This window comes from Charadrius vociferus, unplaced genomic scaffold (genome assembly GCF_000708025.1).
Source record: "Charadrius vociferus isolate BGI_N301 unplaced genomic scaffold, ASM70802v2 scaffold192, whole genome shotgun sequence".
Lineage (NCBI taxonomy): Eukaryota > Metazoa > Chordata > Aves > Charadriiformes > Charadriidae > Charadrius > Charadrius vociferus.
The window spans coordinates 2,311,703-2,329,443 of NW_009647437.1; the positions used below are offsets into that span (position 1 = coordinate 2,311,703).

The 17,741-nt window shown below is 37.3% G+C and overlaps 1 protein-coding gene across 1 annotated transcript in view; it reads right to left on the reverse strand.

Moving 5' to 3' along the window:
• The window catches only part of SRBD1 (S1 RNA binding domain 1), a 124,948-nt gene that overhangs the window by 61,101 nt on the left and 46,106 nt on the right, over nt 1-17,741 (reverse strand). The window contains exon 14 of the mRNA XM_009880643.1: nt 7,448-7,539. Coding sequence (XP_009878945.1) covers nt 7,448-7,539 — 92 coding nt within the window. The remainder of the gene's footprint in view (nt 1-7,447; nt 7,540-17,741) is intronic.

The window sequence follows — 17,741 nt, forward strand, 5'->3', positions numbered from 1 at the left end:
TACTCATTTATATCAACAACAAAAATTAACCTTTCATAAGTAATCAGAAAAATCCTACGCTTGCCATAAGAAAAGGAGCTTTGGTGAGTAATGCATTGTACCGCTATATTAAAGCCACTCAAAACTGCTTAACTTGAAGAGCATCCTTGTACTCTGTTGTACTTGTTCCTCTGTCTCCATGCTTCAAAGCTGCAAAGCCTTCTAAGGGAAATACACAGACACACACATGCACAGAGTTGCATTCAGAGGGAGGGAAGTAAATAATTTTTGTAATTTTCTTAAATAAATTCCTTTATAAAGGAATTTATTATTATTCCTCTTAAATAATTTCCTTAATGCTAAGGGAAATGGGATTTACCAGAGCCTGGACTAATACTTTGCTTCTGGACATCGCTTTTAGACAGAACTGGTGGGATGTTTTCAGTTTGTTCAGAAGTGCAGCAAGTGATGCTCTGTAAATAGAAGGCCAAGGCCAACTGCTGAACTCAGACCCATCTGGGACATAACAGGTAAATGAGAGGCAGGCAAGGTGAACATCACATCTCTCCATGCAAAGATTACATATCAGTTGCAAACATTCACACACGTACAGAGAACAACACTCAATTACAAGCTATATGCATACACAAATCTCTTAGCGTAGCAGAAATACTGATGCAAAACAGACAAAAGTTTTCACCTAGCTCAAAATAATCTGTTTTAATTTTGTAACAAGGCAGAAGCCTAGAGGAATTTAAGTGGGTCTTGATCTTGCAGATTATAGATCAAACTCCTCTACTCTAGCTACTGCTAGACTCTACAGCTGCATAGGAAATACAGTCCCGATGAGCAAGATGTTCATGATTAAATACCATCTCTCACACATGCCATGAAGTTTGCACAGACTGGAAAACGTCAGATTCTTGTCTAGAACAAGAAGAAAGTAAAGACTACAACGATCTCCAACACTTGCGTAACAACCCATGCAGCATTATGCCACTAGTTTTGGGCAATTCAAACCCATTTTTCTATCTCAAAATCCTGATGCAGGCACACATGTTCATGCACGACTGTAGGAGGCCCAATCATTTCCAGGCTACCTGCAGTTATGGACTCTTTTTTAAGATTATCCCAGATTTGCTACAACTTCTGTTCAAACTGTAGAGCCCAGCTTCAGATGAGCTTCTGCTCATTGGTGAGAACTGGGTTCTATGGGGAAAGAAGTAATAAGTCGTCTTTACCTCCTACTGCTGGTCACAACCCATTTTGTTTTTAACCACTATATCTTTCCCTTCCAACAATGTAATAAACTCATTCTTAAATGCTATAGACTACATCAGGTGAGGAACAGAATGCAATTTCATTTTTGTACTGCTGTAATTGCACACAACCCAACTAAACAGGTTGGGTTCAGGCAAAATGTTTTAACGTATAAGAATTCAGCGCTTACTTTCCCTTCTTCTAACTCTTTCTGAAAACTTGTGGAACTTGCACCAATCCTCTACTATTAGCTGCAGAAGGAAGCTTCCACTTAGAAAGCAGTGCGAATGGTTTAACCGTAAGACTTCTGTCCAATAAAGTTTTTGAAAAATGACCTTCTCTCCGGAGTAGCCAAGGGGGAGTAGTGCTCTTTTAAGAAGATAAAGAAATTAGCTCAAGTAGACATCAAGGCACTATGTCCCACACATCTAATCATCAAATTGTTTTACTTTCCTTAAGATAAAGTCAAAAGAAATTACATTTTTTCCAATCTCTACCTTCTACTTGCTGGCCAGTATGACAGCTCTGAACTGTATGTCTCTATCTTTAACAGCACCCCAGGGAATAAAACCCCATAGCATGACAGCCTCAAAGTCCTAACAAGCCCTTGAAGCCTATAAGGCTTTCTTTTGCAAGGAAAAGTGCAAGTGGTGTGCTGAACTTTGAGTGTACAATAATCCAATGTGTTCTGCCCTGTGGAGAGGAGACAAGCAGATGGGATTTGACAATGCTAAGGCAAGCTGTGCCGTGTGACCTTTTGCTCTCTCAGATTCTTCTTTATCCTCAGAAATCATCCTGTAAAAGCAGCACAGTTTCTATACTGGGTCATACCTGTGCATGCAGTGCGACACACATGGTTGTCCTTTTAGTATTCCAAATTTTTTCAGAAAAGTAACTTTAGGGAATATTTTATCTACATTTGTTGCTTTCATAATTTAGTGACACAACTATGTGGCCTTGACAGAGGACACCAGACCCTTCATGTCTGAAAAGAAAATGAGCATTTCTTGGAGTTGCAGCATGAGGCCAACCCAAGTATGTTGCCCTTGCTTCAGCATCTGAACACAGAATTGCAAATCGAAAATCAAATGCATATGACTGCATTAAGGTGGGGAAATAAATCGGAGAGGTTTAGCTCTCTGATTGTTAGAGATCTCTTCTAAGAAGCATTTACACAAACGTCATGTCTGAAAAGATGTAATTCCCTTTCCCACCTCATCCTGTGTTTAAAGAATTCTACGCATTCAGGTTTGTCTACATTTTTATAAATCAATGCAATGAAGGGCATTAGGTTTTTATTTTGCTTTCTAAATAGTGAAATAAAGAAAAGATTGCTTATTTGTTAGAGCAGTCATCCCAAAATGAAACGTAATTCATCAATTTAATGAAACGAAGACATTTCTCATTTAATACAACTGAGCGTATATCAAAACCAGGGTAAAATCCCAGCATGACTACTGCCTCTTACAGAGATTTTGTACCACCAGGCCACTGTTCCACCAGAATTCAGCAATTTCCTCTGGTTCCTAGAGTTATTAAGCAACATTAATTTCATCATGGTATGTACTTCAAGAGGTGGAAAGGCAGCAGATGAAAAAAAACCTGATGTGAGCACATGCAAAATGATCGGTGCATCCTTTATCCTCCTTGTACTAAGGGCAACAACAAAACCACCACTAGCTCACCATACCTTAAAAAGTTTCCAGGTATCCAGGAAGTACATAAATTCCATATTTCTGCCTGTCAATCCTTCAACACAAGTCATACATGCTTACACCTTCTGTATATTTCACCTGTCCCTCCACAGCCTTCCCATTTAGTCTAGCCAAATTTGTCCAAGCCAACAAGCATTTGCAACAAGAAGGAACTGTAGAAGCGGAGGAACGCTACATGAGAGAAAAAACAGAATGCATGGCAGGGCCGGCGCACCGACACCTGAACAGACTCATTTTATTTCTCATCCCAGAAGCCTCATTTTCATTAGTAATACAGATGCACAACAAAATAAAACTTTGGCCAACTACTATACGACAAGATGGAGGTAAAACAAAGAATATACCAACTTTTAAAAAACTATTTAATTCCAGAGTTCACAGGCCCAGTGACAGGGCCGAAAACGGGTCGACATTGATTGTCACACAGTCCATCCATTTGAGCAAGGAACGCTTGTCACCACTGAGTTTAGCTTTTTTTCTTTTACTCATGCAAAGAATGCCACATGAAGACAGTCTTCTCAACAGCTCTGTTAATAAAAAACAACTAACGGCAAGGAGAACTACTGGTAAACTTGCAAGGCAAAGTAACTGTTCACTGAGCGTGGTATTTACAACTACTGCAAAGGGAAACTTGCATTCAGACCTTCAATTTAAAAAAGGCATAAGCAAATCTCAAACACAGAGACCTAGAGTAATCCAAAAGATCTTATGGACAAGTTACAATGAAAAACTCCTATTTGAACTTGCCACGAATAAAAGCTAACCAAAGGTTAAATAGGAAGTTTTTACACTGATGGTAGCTCAGGAGAAAAAATAGTAAGAAAAAAAACCAACAGAAGACCAGGACAGCCAAGTAAATCGGCATTTGACAGCTTTATGAAAACTACCAAATTAAATACCAGACTCCTCTGAGAGGGTGCCCAAAGGACACATGCTGGGGCAGAAACAGAACAGCAGTCACCCACCCAGCCTCGCAGCTCCCTTATTGCCATTTGACTAACCCTGGAGCAGGCAGTCACAAAGCCTCGAGAGGGCACATATTAATAAGCTTTACAAAGACGATCAACACTGACAGCTTGCTAAGCACCCTTTTTATGGTGCCCACTCTCCCCTACAACAATTCCCACCCCAAATCCTCAGCCTGCTCTTAGGCACAGCTTTTGGGAAGGAGAATTCAAGGAAGCCTTGCATTCCCTTCTCTGTCAGGCTACAACCCTATTGCAAGTTCATCCAAAAACCCGTTACTGAACTCCAGCGGCTTGTTCTCTAGGCAGAACCCTCCTTATCTGCTGCAGCTGAACTTCCTCAGCCTATCAAGTAGGAAATCCTTTTATTGCTCTGGCCTATAAGCCCCTTATCTCCTAACTCTGTGAGTCTGAGAAATAGCTGTTCTGCTCATTAATCCTACAATGGCTGTCAGAAGGGGATATATACCTTCTCACTCTACTCAAACACAAGTAACTAGGTTTCATCAAGTTCTTTACTATCTACTTAGTTTGAGTCCCAATCCACAAGATTTACTGCTACTCCAGTTTCTGTAAAAGAAGCTTCTGCACTTTCGTGAAATATTCATATTTGGTCAAATTTTAGACAACCTAGTTCAATGTAAAGAACTGATATTAGGAGCCGATATTGCCTAGGGCCAGAAAGAAGGTACCCAACTCTGGAGGACAATTCTAAAATTGGACAGACCCTATTCCATTCTCTGGACTGTAGATACCAGCAAATTGTTTAAGAAATGATTATTTTTTTTTTCCCCCCAAGCACGTGCAATATTGGCTAAAAGTGCTGTATGGATGACTTTCCACTAGAGTGCATACATACACAATCAGTTTATAATGAGACCTTTCTAATTATTTATTACAAACCCATGTCATCCATGACCTTCTAAGACAGCTCAAAGGGAAAAAAAAACCCCACCATTTGTGTTCTTGGCTTAATATATTTAGTCAGCATCCCCAAGAAATGCTAAAGGTTGCTATTTTTCTGTCTATATATAATATTTAGCCAAGGAAAAATTATTAAGATAATATTTTTATGAGGATTGATGTCTTCTATTTCTTTATATGAAGTGAAAACTTATTACAAACAATTGTTAAACAGCACTGCAAATACGACTGAGATATCACAAGATGTGAAAGTAAGCTCTCATATAATATGCATTATTTAATATTTCACGTTTATGTAACTGTCTGATGGACAGACACCTACCTGTGTAATACAAAAAAACCTCAAACCCTTCTATAAAGTTTGTGTTGAGAAAAATGTTGAAGTGGCAAACTGCGTTAAGATCACAGATATCTCACATCAGTTGTACCTTTTATTTTAACTATAAATGTCACACATTATCATGCAGCTGTCAGCTTCCTTTAATGTAGTAAATGCTATCATGTAAGCACAGAACCTGACATGATGTAACACAACAATTAAAATAAAAAGCAAGTCAGCTTTGACACCATGTCACTTTCTTGTTTGCTGCAAATTAAAAGAAAATCAAAAGCACAAAAGTAAAAACTAGTCCAGAAAAACAGTTTGGAAAAAATCCCAAACATCAGTTAATATTTCCCTCTAATGTTATGTCAGATTATTATGTTCAGCTTAAAAGAAAAAATGTCCACAGCTTTAGTACAGCTCATTACAAATTGACACCAAAAGACATCAAGAAGAAAGTCTAAAACATATAGAAAAATTCTATTTTAATAAATATACTTCTAGTTGTCAGTTCCATAACAGCTGACATCCATGGAACTAAGCAATTATTTTTCACTTTCTATCCTACCCCTTTTCAATCTCTATCTACTCTGCAGTACTGCTGCGGCACGTTAAAATTGTTGATGCTTTTCAAACGAGGTGCAACACCACCTAAGTTATGCCTGAAGCAATTCCTAGTAACAATGAAGAAATTATGAACAATAGATAATTAATACTGAAATTGGTCATACATTACAAGTTTGATTTTCATTTAATGTATTTGATGCACAACACTGAATAAAAGTGTGAAATTTTCAGAAATTGACTTCTGAAAAAAAGGAGAATCATGTACATCTGAAAAAGCATATTGTTAATAGTTAGATTTCCTCCTCCTCGGTGTTTTTCTGTTCACTTACATCAACTCTAAACCCACATTTAATGTATCAGCAACATAAAAAACTTTGGCTCAAGGGAAAGTTAGTGGCATCTGTCACAAATACAGAAATGTCATATGCCTAATATTCGCTCTGGTCATACCATGACACATTCAAAAACCTGTGGCCCAGGGAAGAAATAAACACAATGGAGTCCATTTACAGGCCGGGGGTAAAGAGTCAAAAAAAAAAAAAAAAAAGGAAGCTAGAGGCCTGTCCTGCAAAGAGAAGGGCTGATACAGACATTTAAAGAATATTCCTGTAAAATCATGCACTTGAAACATTGAGTTAACACAAATCCCTTTTTCCCCATGTGGAAATAAGGGGAAAGGGGAACGGGAGGAATCCTAGAAAGTTTTACCCCCAAATACCCCTAATTTCAGAACTGTTTTCTGCTGACCTACTTCTACAACTTTCTCAGGATTTCCAGGCCAGTAACCTGCTAAGCTAACAATAAAATTAAGAATAATATCATTTTGACTGGAAAAGGTTTGTGTAGGAGAATGTTGCGCACTTTCAAATGTGCTTTATTTGATTGAGTATGACAGCAAATTGCAGGTAAAACAAGAAAATAAAAAACTAGAATAAAAACAAACAGAAAAAGACACCAAATTAAAAATACATAAATGAAGTAATCCAAAATAACTTCAGACCTGCCCTTACAGCTGTCTCCCAATAAACCAAATCCATGAATAGAATTTGGACACCAACGAAGCTGCTAGGAATTTGATCTTTAAAGACTACTCTTTAACCAAACACTGAAATTATAACAGTGGCAACACTTGTACATTTCTAAGAACTTGGGCTGTATTATATATACCTCACTAACATTTATGCTGAAGTATACAATTTTTTAAAAACTAAAACTAAATAGTATTTCTTGAGGACTATATTCAGCTACATGAAGACTTCAAACTGATCACAATGAATGCACACCTTTAAATCATCTGTTCTATTCTTACATTTTTCTCTAGCCCTTCAAATGTTTAATTACTGTTAGAGACAAGGGACAAGAGAGGAGAGGGAAGGTCTAGCTCTTGTGGGCATGGACATGTCCAGCTGTGAAAGTTTTGCAATTCATTGGTTATGTTAATCCCCATAAATTCTCCTGTACCAGCCTATTGAAGGAATACATCCACAAGAACCTTTACATGACAGACCGTAGTAGAAGATCATGTCATTGATTTGCATACCTGGGATTTCAAACATGAAATGACAGAAGAATTAAGGTTTAGAAAGAAAACATCCAAAACCTTCACTTTCTAGACTTTCGACTATTATTATACTGAATATTATAAACAGTACAGTCTGAGAACTTAGACTTAAACTTCATGTTGAACTGGTGATAAAATGAAATACACTTCATACCTGCACTTCTTAGGTTAGGGTCTAGGTCTGGCATTTCCTTGGACGCTTCTGGACTTACGCTGTAGATAGATGCTCCTGCTTCACTGACAATGCTGAAAAATAAAACAGCAAATAATCAAACACCACACAACTGAAACACTCAGCAAATGACTCAATTGAATATTTAGAATTTTTTTAAAGCCTCATGTTTTAGAGATATAAGTATGCAGTTGATTCAAAATAATAGAAGACAGTACAGACAAAGCAAAAGATCTCCATGTAAGCCAGAACAGCCCTCTCTTAGACCAGAGAAAATGAATGTAAGAAACAAGTGTTAACAGAAGTAAATAGGCAAACCAGCTTCCATAAAGAAAACAAAAACCTACCTGACAATTTCTTTAAAAACACCTAGATTCTAAAGGCTAACTTCAATCAAACTATTACATGAACCCAATCATGAGTGTGCACGTATGTTGCCTAAAGCTAGCTGCCTAAAAGACTCGGAAAAAAACCAACTTGATACAGACTGAGGCAGAGCTGCAGCTTTGCTTCTCAGCGGCATTTAATACCGTCGTCTCCCCACTCTCACTGCCATCCCCAAAGAATAACACAGACAGCATGTCTTCAGTAACTTAAACTACAGTTCATGTATCTACCACACACCTCAAACTCATTCAGTAATGATGATAAACTCACCAATTCAAATCACAACACGTAATTAAAAAACCCTCGAGTGCTCTAGTTCCACTCAAGAGAAAACGGCAATCAACTGTTCACTGTGTAAGTTTATTTTCAGCTGTGAAATTTTGACACCACTGAATCAACAAACAGTGTATTTCTTCAAATAACTTCAACAGATCTTGAATTTCAGACTGATAATTAAGGCATCATACAGCTACTGCACTGGAGAGGAATACTATTTTTACTTTTACTATTCCACTCTTGGAATAACCTTATCTTTGCCATAAGGAGGGAAACCACAGTCCAGACCTTTCAATAAAAAAAAAAAAAATAACTTTGCTTTATATTGTTTTAAAATTAGACTATAAATTTTCCACTTAAGAACATTTAGTAGGCGACATTTTTAAATAAAGAAACTGATACCTAGAAGTGCCTAGGTAAAAGCTTCTTTCCTTCAGAAAAAGCTGGAGAATAGCTCAGTGACAAAACACATTCCCATTCAGTGTTCCAAGCATATAAACAGTAAATAGCATAAAATGCAGATATAAAAGGTATGATTTTCTTACTGTTGTTTTTACAGGGTTTTTTTTTTTAATATATAAATTATTACCTATTCAATCAAAATGGAATTTGGTAGAGTGCTGTACATGTAAGTCAGATTTTATAGTTACTATAAACTCAAAAGAACATTTCAATATTACAAACAATAATAATACAAAAATAATACAGAGGATAAAATCCTGTTCTCTTTTGTATGAGCATAACTCCAGCCCCATTCAAACAACCAGTTTACAAGACAGAAAAATTGCTCAGACCAGTTGGTCAACAGCCTGAACAAGGAAAATGAAAATGAAACCAATTACATGATCTTTAAAAAAACCCCTGTATTATGGCCATTCCTTCACTCTAAATGGCAGTGAGAAAACAGTCCCATGAGAGACAGTAACTGAGGATCATCAGTAAAACAAGTTTGGAAATACGGTCATATCACAAAAACCTAACTGCTGAAAAAAAGAGATGTTGACAGAAACCTCCTCTCAAACTGATTTTTCTGATGAACGGGTAGTTTAAAGAACAATGCAGCAGAATGTGCTTCTTAACCTGTTCACACCCTATAAAGGCAGCATCTGGCAAGCGCTCCCTTTTTGGAAATTGCTTCCAAAAAACCACACACGTTAGCACATACTTCTAACAGCTTTTAACTAATTGCTCTTCAATCTCTTTGTATTGGAACAGATCCAAAAGTTAACCTCTCATGCAATTTCTAAATTTAATACACTGATATTACACTTTGATTAAAAAAAAATAAATATGTTTCGCATGCATTTTTACAGTGCTGTACTATAAACTGTGTTACTGCACACAACTTACTGCTTGATCCCTCCCAGTATTTCTGCGCAGTGAAAAAACAAAATGGCATGGATGGGAATTTTAATACACTTGACATTTTATTGATTCTCATTAATGCTACGCTGACAATTTTCAGAAGTGAAAGGAATGCAATAATACTATCATTCTATGGCAGTAAGTGACTTGTGCCAAATGTTAAGGTAGGTAGCACAAAAGCTCCTTGCTAAAATGAGTAAATAAAATTAAACTCAGGATGGGAGAAAGAAACATTTGAAAAGAGCACACTTCCTTTCCTCAAGTGCAAGAACATTTATCCACTGGGGGGAGAAGAAGGGGGGGAAGCCAAGTAAAAACTTATTTCAAGCAGGAATACAAGATATAAAAAGCACTTTCAGAAGCAGCATACACTGGATATTTGACATCCATTCTAAGATGGTTTCGTACACACAGGTAGTTATTCTATGAAGTATTTGGCGTAGCAGACTTGAAAAAGGAGGGGAAGAATGTCTGCTCATGCAGAACCCCATACTGCTGCGCTTAAGACAGTAAAACCCAGACAGTAAATAAATTTGTTACCCAGAGTAAATGTGTAGGGCCACAAACTCCAAAGAAACCACCCTCCGGTTCGTTTAACCATAGCCAACCAAACTTTTACAGACCTATTAGTGGCTGTCATGAGGTTTTATTTAGTTTTGTTTTTAGCTACAGTGAGGTGGTTACTAATGTGAAACCAGCACATACAATACTAAAACATTTAGCTTGGTCACAACACTACGATTATAAGCAAAATAGGTTTCGAGATTTTTCTTTGCCGTTGTTCTGGATGTTGCTTTTTGACTAGCCAAGAGACAGTCACTTTGGTTTAGAGACATTTTATGTTTTTCTGTTGGTTTTTTTTTTTTTTTTGATCCTAACACTCCTCTTTAAAAAGATGTTGTTATACAGGATAATTTATACTAACTTAATATTGTAAAATGCTCTGCATCATGCTTTCAAAGAATATACATATTTTATGTCCAGGCACATGAAGACAAAACAAAATCTGCTCAAATCAGTAGTCAATAGAAATTTACTCCAAACTACTATAGTCCACACTATTCTCTAACACCTCCCCTCCCCCCCCTTTTTTTTTTTTTAAAGGATAAAAATTTCAAGGGAGTCAAAAAAAAGCCCTCAAAAGTGTTGGTAAACACTGTATATAAAAAACTGTATATGTTCAGAACTAGAATTTGATTCTATTTTGACTTTTTACACTATACTCCCTCACCCTCTCATAAAATGAGATCCTTATTTCTGTGCATTTCTTAAGAGGAAAGATTCTTCCACTGACCAAAATCTTAACAGTTAAAACAACAATCAATAGCAAAATAACTTTTTAATAAAGTCAAAATGTAGTAAGTAAATAAGCAAGTGGTCATGATCGGATATGCTTACAATACACGAATGGACAAGTTTCATAAACTGCTCTCTGAACTAACAAAAAAGCAGGTAAAGAATCTGGGCACATGCCTCTATACCGTCTGCTTGCCACATTAGCCATCCTACAGTCAGTTTTTTTTCCTCAGCATCTATATCCAACTTTTTAGAATTAAAAGTGCCCAACCCATAAAGCCACTACATGATATTATGATTTACTCTTTTTAATTGTACAAACAGGGTCGTTGCACAGAAAGTAAGTTTTCGTATACTGCACCCGTCTCATCCACATTTGTTAAGACACATTTTAAGTACTGTTAAAGCAACATTAAATATATTCCACTAGCACCACCTGGTGGCCCCTCAGCTTTATGCTAGAGACCACGTAGGCTGTATTTTAAATGCTTTGAGAGGCCTCTTAACATTTACTAGAACAAGTTATTTTCTTAGTCGGCTTAAATAAGCATTATATTTTTAGTATGAAAAGATAATTTGAAGACCTGTTCAAAACATTCAGATTTTCAATGTCTTAATTTTTGCAGGAAAAAAAGCCTTAAGCCTGTCTTAAAAAAGTTAACAAAAATAATCTCAGAATACTTACTTTTTTTTTTTTAATTTAAAGCTATTGCATACCTACAAAAATGCATAATACTGAAGATTACATTTAACAAACCAGAGTTATTGACAGCTGTGAAATATGTTACTACTTCATGTACATGCCTATAATGGCACATTTTTTAAAACTTACAAGGTTCTTAGGTAGCAAGTTTTGACCGAAAACCTTGTCAAAACTATGTGCAAAAATCTAATGTATGTATAACAAAAAAGATGTAACAGGCTGGAGGCTTCTAGGGCTAAAGATGGATGCTGGTTCCTGACATTTTAATGAACCTTACCAATGTTTCAGACTATTTTATTACATTGCAGTCATTTCCCCACAATCAAATGCAACACTGGATTAATAACCTACAGAGAGAGAAAAAGTAACTTTATCCAACTTTACATAACTTACTGTTCCTACAATATCCAAAACCCTGATTTACAACTTGAAGCCTTCAAAATAACATTCTAAGAAACAATACCAGCACAAAGAAGAGAACAGTGTTAATACTTGGAAGAAAATTGTGGTCACTCTAAAAGCAAAGGGTATGCCAACCTCAAAGTGGGCCCAGATTTTCATATTTGTTCATAAAATTATGATCTGCCAAAATAAAACTCCCTTCCCAATCAAAATTTAGTAATTGTAGTTAACTCCTCTAACCCAACTTTTTACATATTAACTGATAAATATATTCTTCATAAGCTTCTGACGACAAAAGCTTGAGACTCCCAAAGGGCAGAAGTACAGAAGGGTCAAAGGATTATTCAGTGTTACTTACCAAAATAATTGCCTTAAGAATTACCCAGAACAGAAAAATCAAATGAAATAGAATGACAAAAATATTTGCTAGAAAAGAGTGTTACATTTAGAAGCTCAATTGAAATGCTACAAACTTTAATTATGTTGATAGATTTAGTGATTAAAAACAAACTGAGGAGCAGCAGGGAAGACTTAATTAAGTACAGGCTCAAAAGAAGATTGGGCTATTTCATACAAGAGAAATCCATGAGGCATTACTGAAAACACAGAAGTCACAACTAGCTCCAGAAGAGCCTAAAACCAAACTATGGTTGGGAGCTACAAAGTACTAGAGAAATAGTATATCTGCGTCTGTTCTTATACATCTCCCTACATACCCATTTTTGGTGACTAATGAAAACTAGCTAGGGGATATCAAAGCTGTTTCATATGAAACAGCAATAATCCCTTTATTGCATTTTGACTTGTGTCTCGCTCTTCCCTCTCCTGTCAAGCAGCACACTGCCCATGGCAGAAGCAACTTTGACAGCCCCTCCAACTCCTCATCATTACCAACGGCAAGCTGCAGGTTTCTTGCTGTCACGGGCAGTTACCTGCCATTCCCAGGGTCTCACGTTCGGCTATGTGAGCACTCTGGTCCATATACACAGCACAGTTCCTTCTGCTGGGGAGGTGATGAACACGGCCGACTGGAGACTGCAGTCCAGAGCAGGCTGAGCGAGACGCTGTGATTTATTCAGCCACAGGAACAATAGGATACCAGGCTTGACAGACCCTGGCTCTGACACAGATAAAGCCATTACTTTTTTTTCTTATGAGGAACATATGTCATGGAGGTGCAAGATAAAAAGGTTCTGGTATATACTCAATAATGGATTCAAAGAATAAAAAGCTTAAGAAGATTTTTTAAAAGCCTCTTCATTCTGACAGATGAGCTTAAATTCAAAATCTGGTCTTTCCCTCGACTCCAATGAGCTAGTGGTATGGCAAAGGAAGATGTTATGATCACGAAAAAAGATCATACTGGAAAGAAATCATAATTCAACAGAATCAAGCCAAAAAACATACAAATCAACTGTGCTTTTAAATAATCTAAGGATTTAGATACAAATTTTAACAACATATAGAACTCAGGAGATATTCCAATATTAAATATATTTTACAATGACAAAATATACTGTTAGATAGGAATGGAATCTTCATCAAATTTCCATTGCTTCATTCAAAACTATTAGTCACTACATACCACGCAAGTTTCGATATACATGGAAGTCCACCTTTCAAAACCAGTCACATTAGACAAGAGGTACAGTCTTCTTTTGCAAAAATACTACAGAAAAGCCCATAGTGCCATCATTCAACTAAATGGGGGGGTGGGAGGGAGGAGTGAGAACAAGTTTTAAAGAATAGTTCCTGTTCAGAAGCTCCCAAGCGTACAAGAAGCTAAGCCCACAAAGTGTCTTCAGACAGCATATCAAGTGATAAGCAGTGATACAGACTCTGCATTGTTGCTCAGCCACATTCTGTAAGTTTCCACAGAAAACATTAAGTGAAATTCTTCTTAAAACTAGTGTTTTGAATTCTGAAAAAAATGTCTGTTTCCACCGACCTATAAATTAGTTTGCTCTGTATTTCACAAAGTTTACCAGAAACTACACCATGCAAAGAAGAAAGCAATTTTCTCCTGACCAACTCGATCTACTCTTTAAAGTAAAAATTATTAAACTATTTAAAACCAGGAACTCTGCCACACAGCAAATTACAACATGGAACAACAGTATGTCTTTCAGTCACAAACCCTACTTTTGAAACAGCTTGCTGACCCTACAGCAGGGACAGTAAAAAAGCACCTTATAAAGCAGCTTCTGAAATGACAGAATTTCAAGGCAACCATCCTTGCATTAAGCATTATTTTTCTCCTGTTCAGACACAAATAATATTTAGCACCAGACAAGCTGATGGCTTTCCTGATGGACACGTAGATCTTTAGAACCTACTGAAGAGACAAGAATTAGGCTTGTTTCTATCAGTGGTTAGCAAGATAATCTAATCACAGTTTGTATCATTGCTTCAAATCATTGTGACTTATCTTAAACTAACATTAAGTCTGAGAACAATATTTGATTTTTCATTTTTCCAGCATGCTTATGAAGAACTTCACTACAGAATTGAAGTATGCATGTCCAGATGAAGAATAACATGCAAAAGAAAAATGTAATAGTTTGAAATACCAAACTATAGTCTTTCAACATCAGATAGAATGCCAGAATTCCTCAATGTCTGTTTTGTAAGACATTAAAAGGAATACAAGAAATCAAAGCCAGTTTAACTAAGACCTGCATCCAAATCTCAGAAGAAATGTATGACAAAGACTGGAAAATTAGTAAGTATATTAAAAAATACAACTATTGAAGTAGTTATCTTCAAGTATTACCCACTTCCCTGCAAGCTGGGAAATCTTAGGGCTAACAAAGCCCAACATTTTTGACTACCATTGCTTTGGAGTGTGAAAGAGGGCTGCATGTTGACTTCACATTGTAAGAGCATTTTGCTTGTAATCAAACATAATAAAAGGATATTTCAAACAAGGACAATAATGTTCTGAGCCACGCAACCTGATTGCCTATTTGTTAGCACAAATCAGGTTTCAAGAATATGGGGGGAAGCAATTGTGGCATAAGATTTAAAAGCTTCTCCTTTAAAAAAACTTACTACTTTGGAAAATGCAGCCCAGTTCTACTAACTTCCAGATTTTGATGAATGAAGAAAATGTATCCCACATAACACATTTCACTGATTACAGAATAAGAAGAGTTGAAATTTTTCTGATTTTAATTCCTCAACTACCATCATTCCTGTCCCCAAAGAAAAGTGGTGTGAAATTTCCTGCCATTAAAACATTAAGACAGTTGCTATTTGCAGCAGAATGAAATAGGTTTGAGAATTACTGCAACATGTAACAATGAGTTACCATGCTTTAATTTCTTCTGCCTTAGATATAAGTCTATGAATCCCTAAACCAAAAACTACCTACCATACTAAACTAATAAAACTAACTGTATAGCTAGGCCTGGAATCTTTTATTCATGTGTAGGAACCATGCCCTCAGCACATCCCTGCAAAGGGAAGAATGATCAGATATCTGTCTTCATCTTGTCTGAAAACGATGACATTTTTCAGTAAGAAAAGGGTCCAAATGGCAGGTGTCAAAAAGCCTTAGCTTCACACGTGGTGCTAGGAGGCAGAAAAAACAACAGTAGCGTGTGGCCATGTCAGAGCTGCACAGAAGCTGCCGTACAAGTGCATATCTGAAAAGAGCAAACCTCATAGCCTGTTAAATCAATCTAGTGCCAGATGCTGTTATCCGAACAAATCCGGTGCTGCGGATTCATCCCCAGAAGAAATACACGTCCCCATGTCTGCAGTGAAAAGTGAAAGACCTAGGGTGGCATCTCTCAAGACTGAAGGTGACAGCCACCTGTGACTGCCCCCACCGCTTTCATTGGCAGTTTCAGAAAACAGGTCCTGTCATTGCTCATAAAGCAGCTGGAGTTGAAGCTCCTTTCTGCTCTTGCAGAGCGCTTTAAAATCCGAACGCCAGGTCCAAAACCTACTTCCAAGTTAACCATCCAACTAAAAAGCAGTTCAGTCATTTATTTTTACTTTAAACACTGTAGTACAGTAGGAACTTAAAAGAGAGAATTCAACTACTGCTCTTCTCCCTGTTGCAGCAATGCCGTGAAGAGAAATCACAGCAGTATGGACAATGTTATAGAATACAGTATTACCTTAATGTAAGATGACAAGTTTAAAAAAGAAAAAAAAGCACATTTTATGTGATTACAATATAGCATTAAATAGCATTAAAGTAATTCTAAGCAGAATTAATGATATATAAATATATTTAAATATGTTAAAAAGTTACTTATCTATAGCCAATTAACATTAACATTAGAGGAAAGGAGAGACAGTAAAAAAGGCTTCAGGATTGACATAGGAAATGAAAACTCTAGAGTCCACTTCTGAAAATATAATAGGCCTCAAAACGGGTATGCTCCTTATGAACACACTTTATAATTTCAAGACTAATCCTGCCAGCACTCACTCAGTTTTACACAACTAAATTACCCCAGTGACCTCAGGGGAATAAACTGTATATACAACACTAAAAAATATAGCCAAACACTGACAAGATTTTACCTAACCTCCTTGTACCCACTGGGAGCGGGGGCACAGGGGGACAAAGAAACAAAAGTGGTTTTGGCAGTCACGTTTCAGAAAGAAGAGAAACACTAGGTGATGTTAAGCACTCACATTTCATATATTTCTAGAGACTCTTGACATGGAATTGCCTAGATGTGTACATTAAAAACATGACACAGTCCAAAAAGATGATGCTGCTCCCTCAAAAGCCTAGCAAAACCATTCCATGCTGAATAGCTCAAAAAGCAGCCTTATTTAGCCCCTGCCCCTCACAGTTCTCAAGAGCTTGGTGGAGCCAACAAGCCCAACCCAACACCATGAAACACAGCAGACCAAAAGAAGCTGCAAGTTCCAGAGCAGGTCATCACCAACGCTGTCCTGCCAGCAGCTGCTCCTCAGCTCAGCCAAACAGAAACCCCTGCAGTGGTAGCACATGGGGAAAGCTGGTGTTTCATCTCCAGCCACACAGGATCTGGCAAGAGATAAGACCCATCCTGGCTGCTTTTCAAAACAGCAGACACAAAGGGCAAAATCCTGGAACTCAGCAGTTCATGCACAGTTATTCAAGCTGCAGCGTAATAAAGGACCAAAAACTATGGTTTTGGGAATAAATGACTTAAAAAAAAAAACAACACAACGATTCCTGCCTATAAAGTACTACCTAAACTTAGCTAGTACCATCTATATTTGGCATTGTCACCAGAAGTTTACAATTAGGGAAGCTGATGTCTGCCTAAAGTCTGTTTAATTTTCAAACCAAAACTTTCCCTAGTGCATGCACTGTCTTACTCACACCACCCTTCTGTAGGACACAGAATATTTAAGACACAGGTGCTTCATTAAGGAGAGTCCATCAGGTTCTCCAGTGAATAGAGACCTCTCAACCAGTTTATTTGCCAGTGAACTTCATAGAGCAAGCAGATTTATTCAAATAAAGATTGTATCAAGTCTCACATTGGAACAGTCAGTTTGAAATTATCCAGAAAGGGTACAAGAACACACTATTCAGTTGCTGTAACTGGTCTCAGGAATCATTTTTGCCTGGTAGAATGGGCAACACAGATGCAGCAACTGTTGTGGCTAAAACACAGTTAGTTAAGCCAGACCAAAGGCTGGAGCTTAAGAGTCACGTTAACTCTCATGGAGACTTTGTTCCCAGAGTGGAGCATAACTGGACAAGACCACAACATATGGAGCAAAATGCCTCTTGGGGAATGGCACCTCCAGCAACTGTCATTTTCTGTAATGCTCACTCTGGGCAGTTGGGAGGCGGCGCGGCCAGTGTTGCCATGCAGCCTCCGCAGC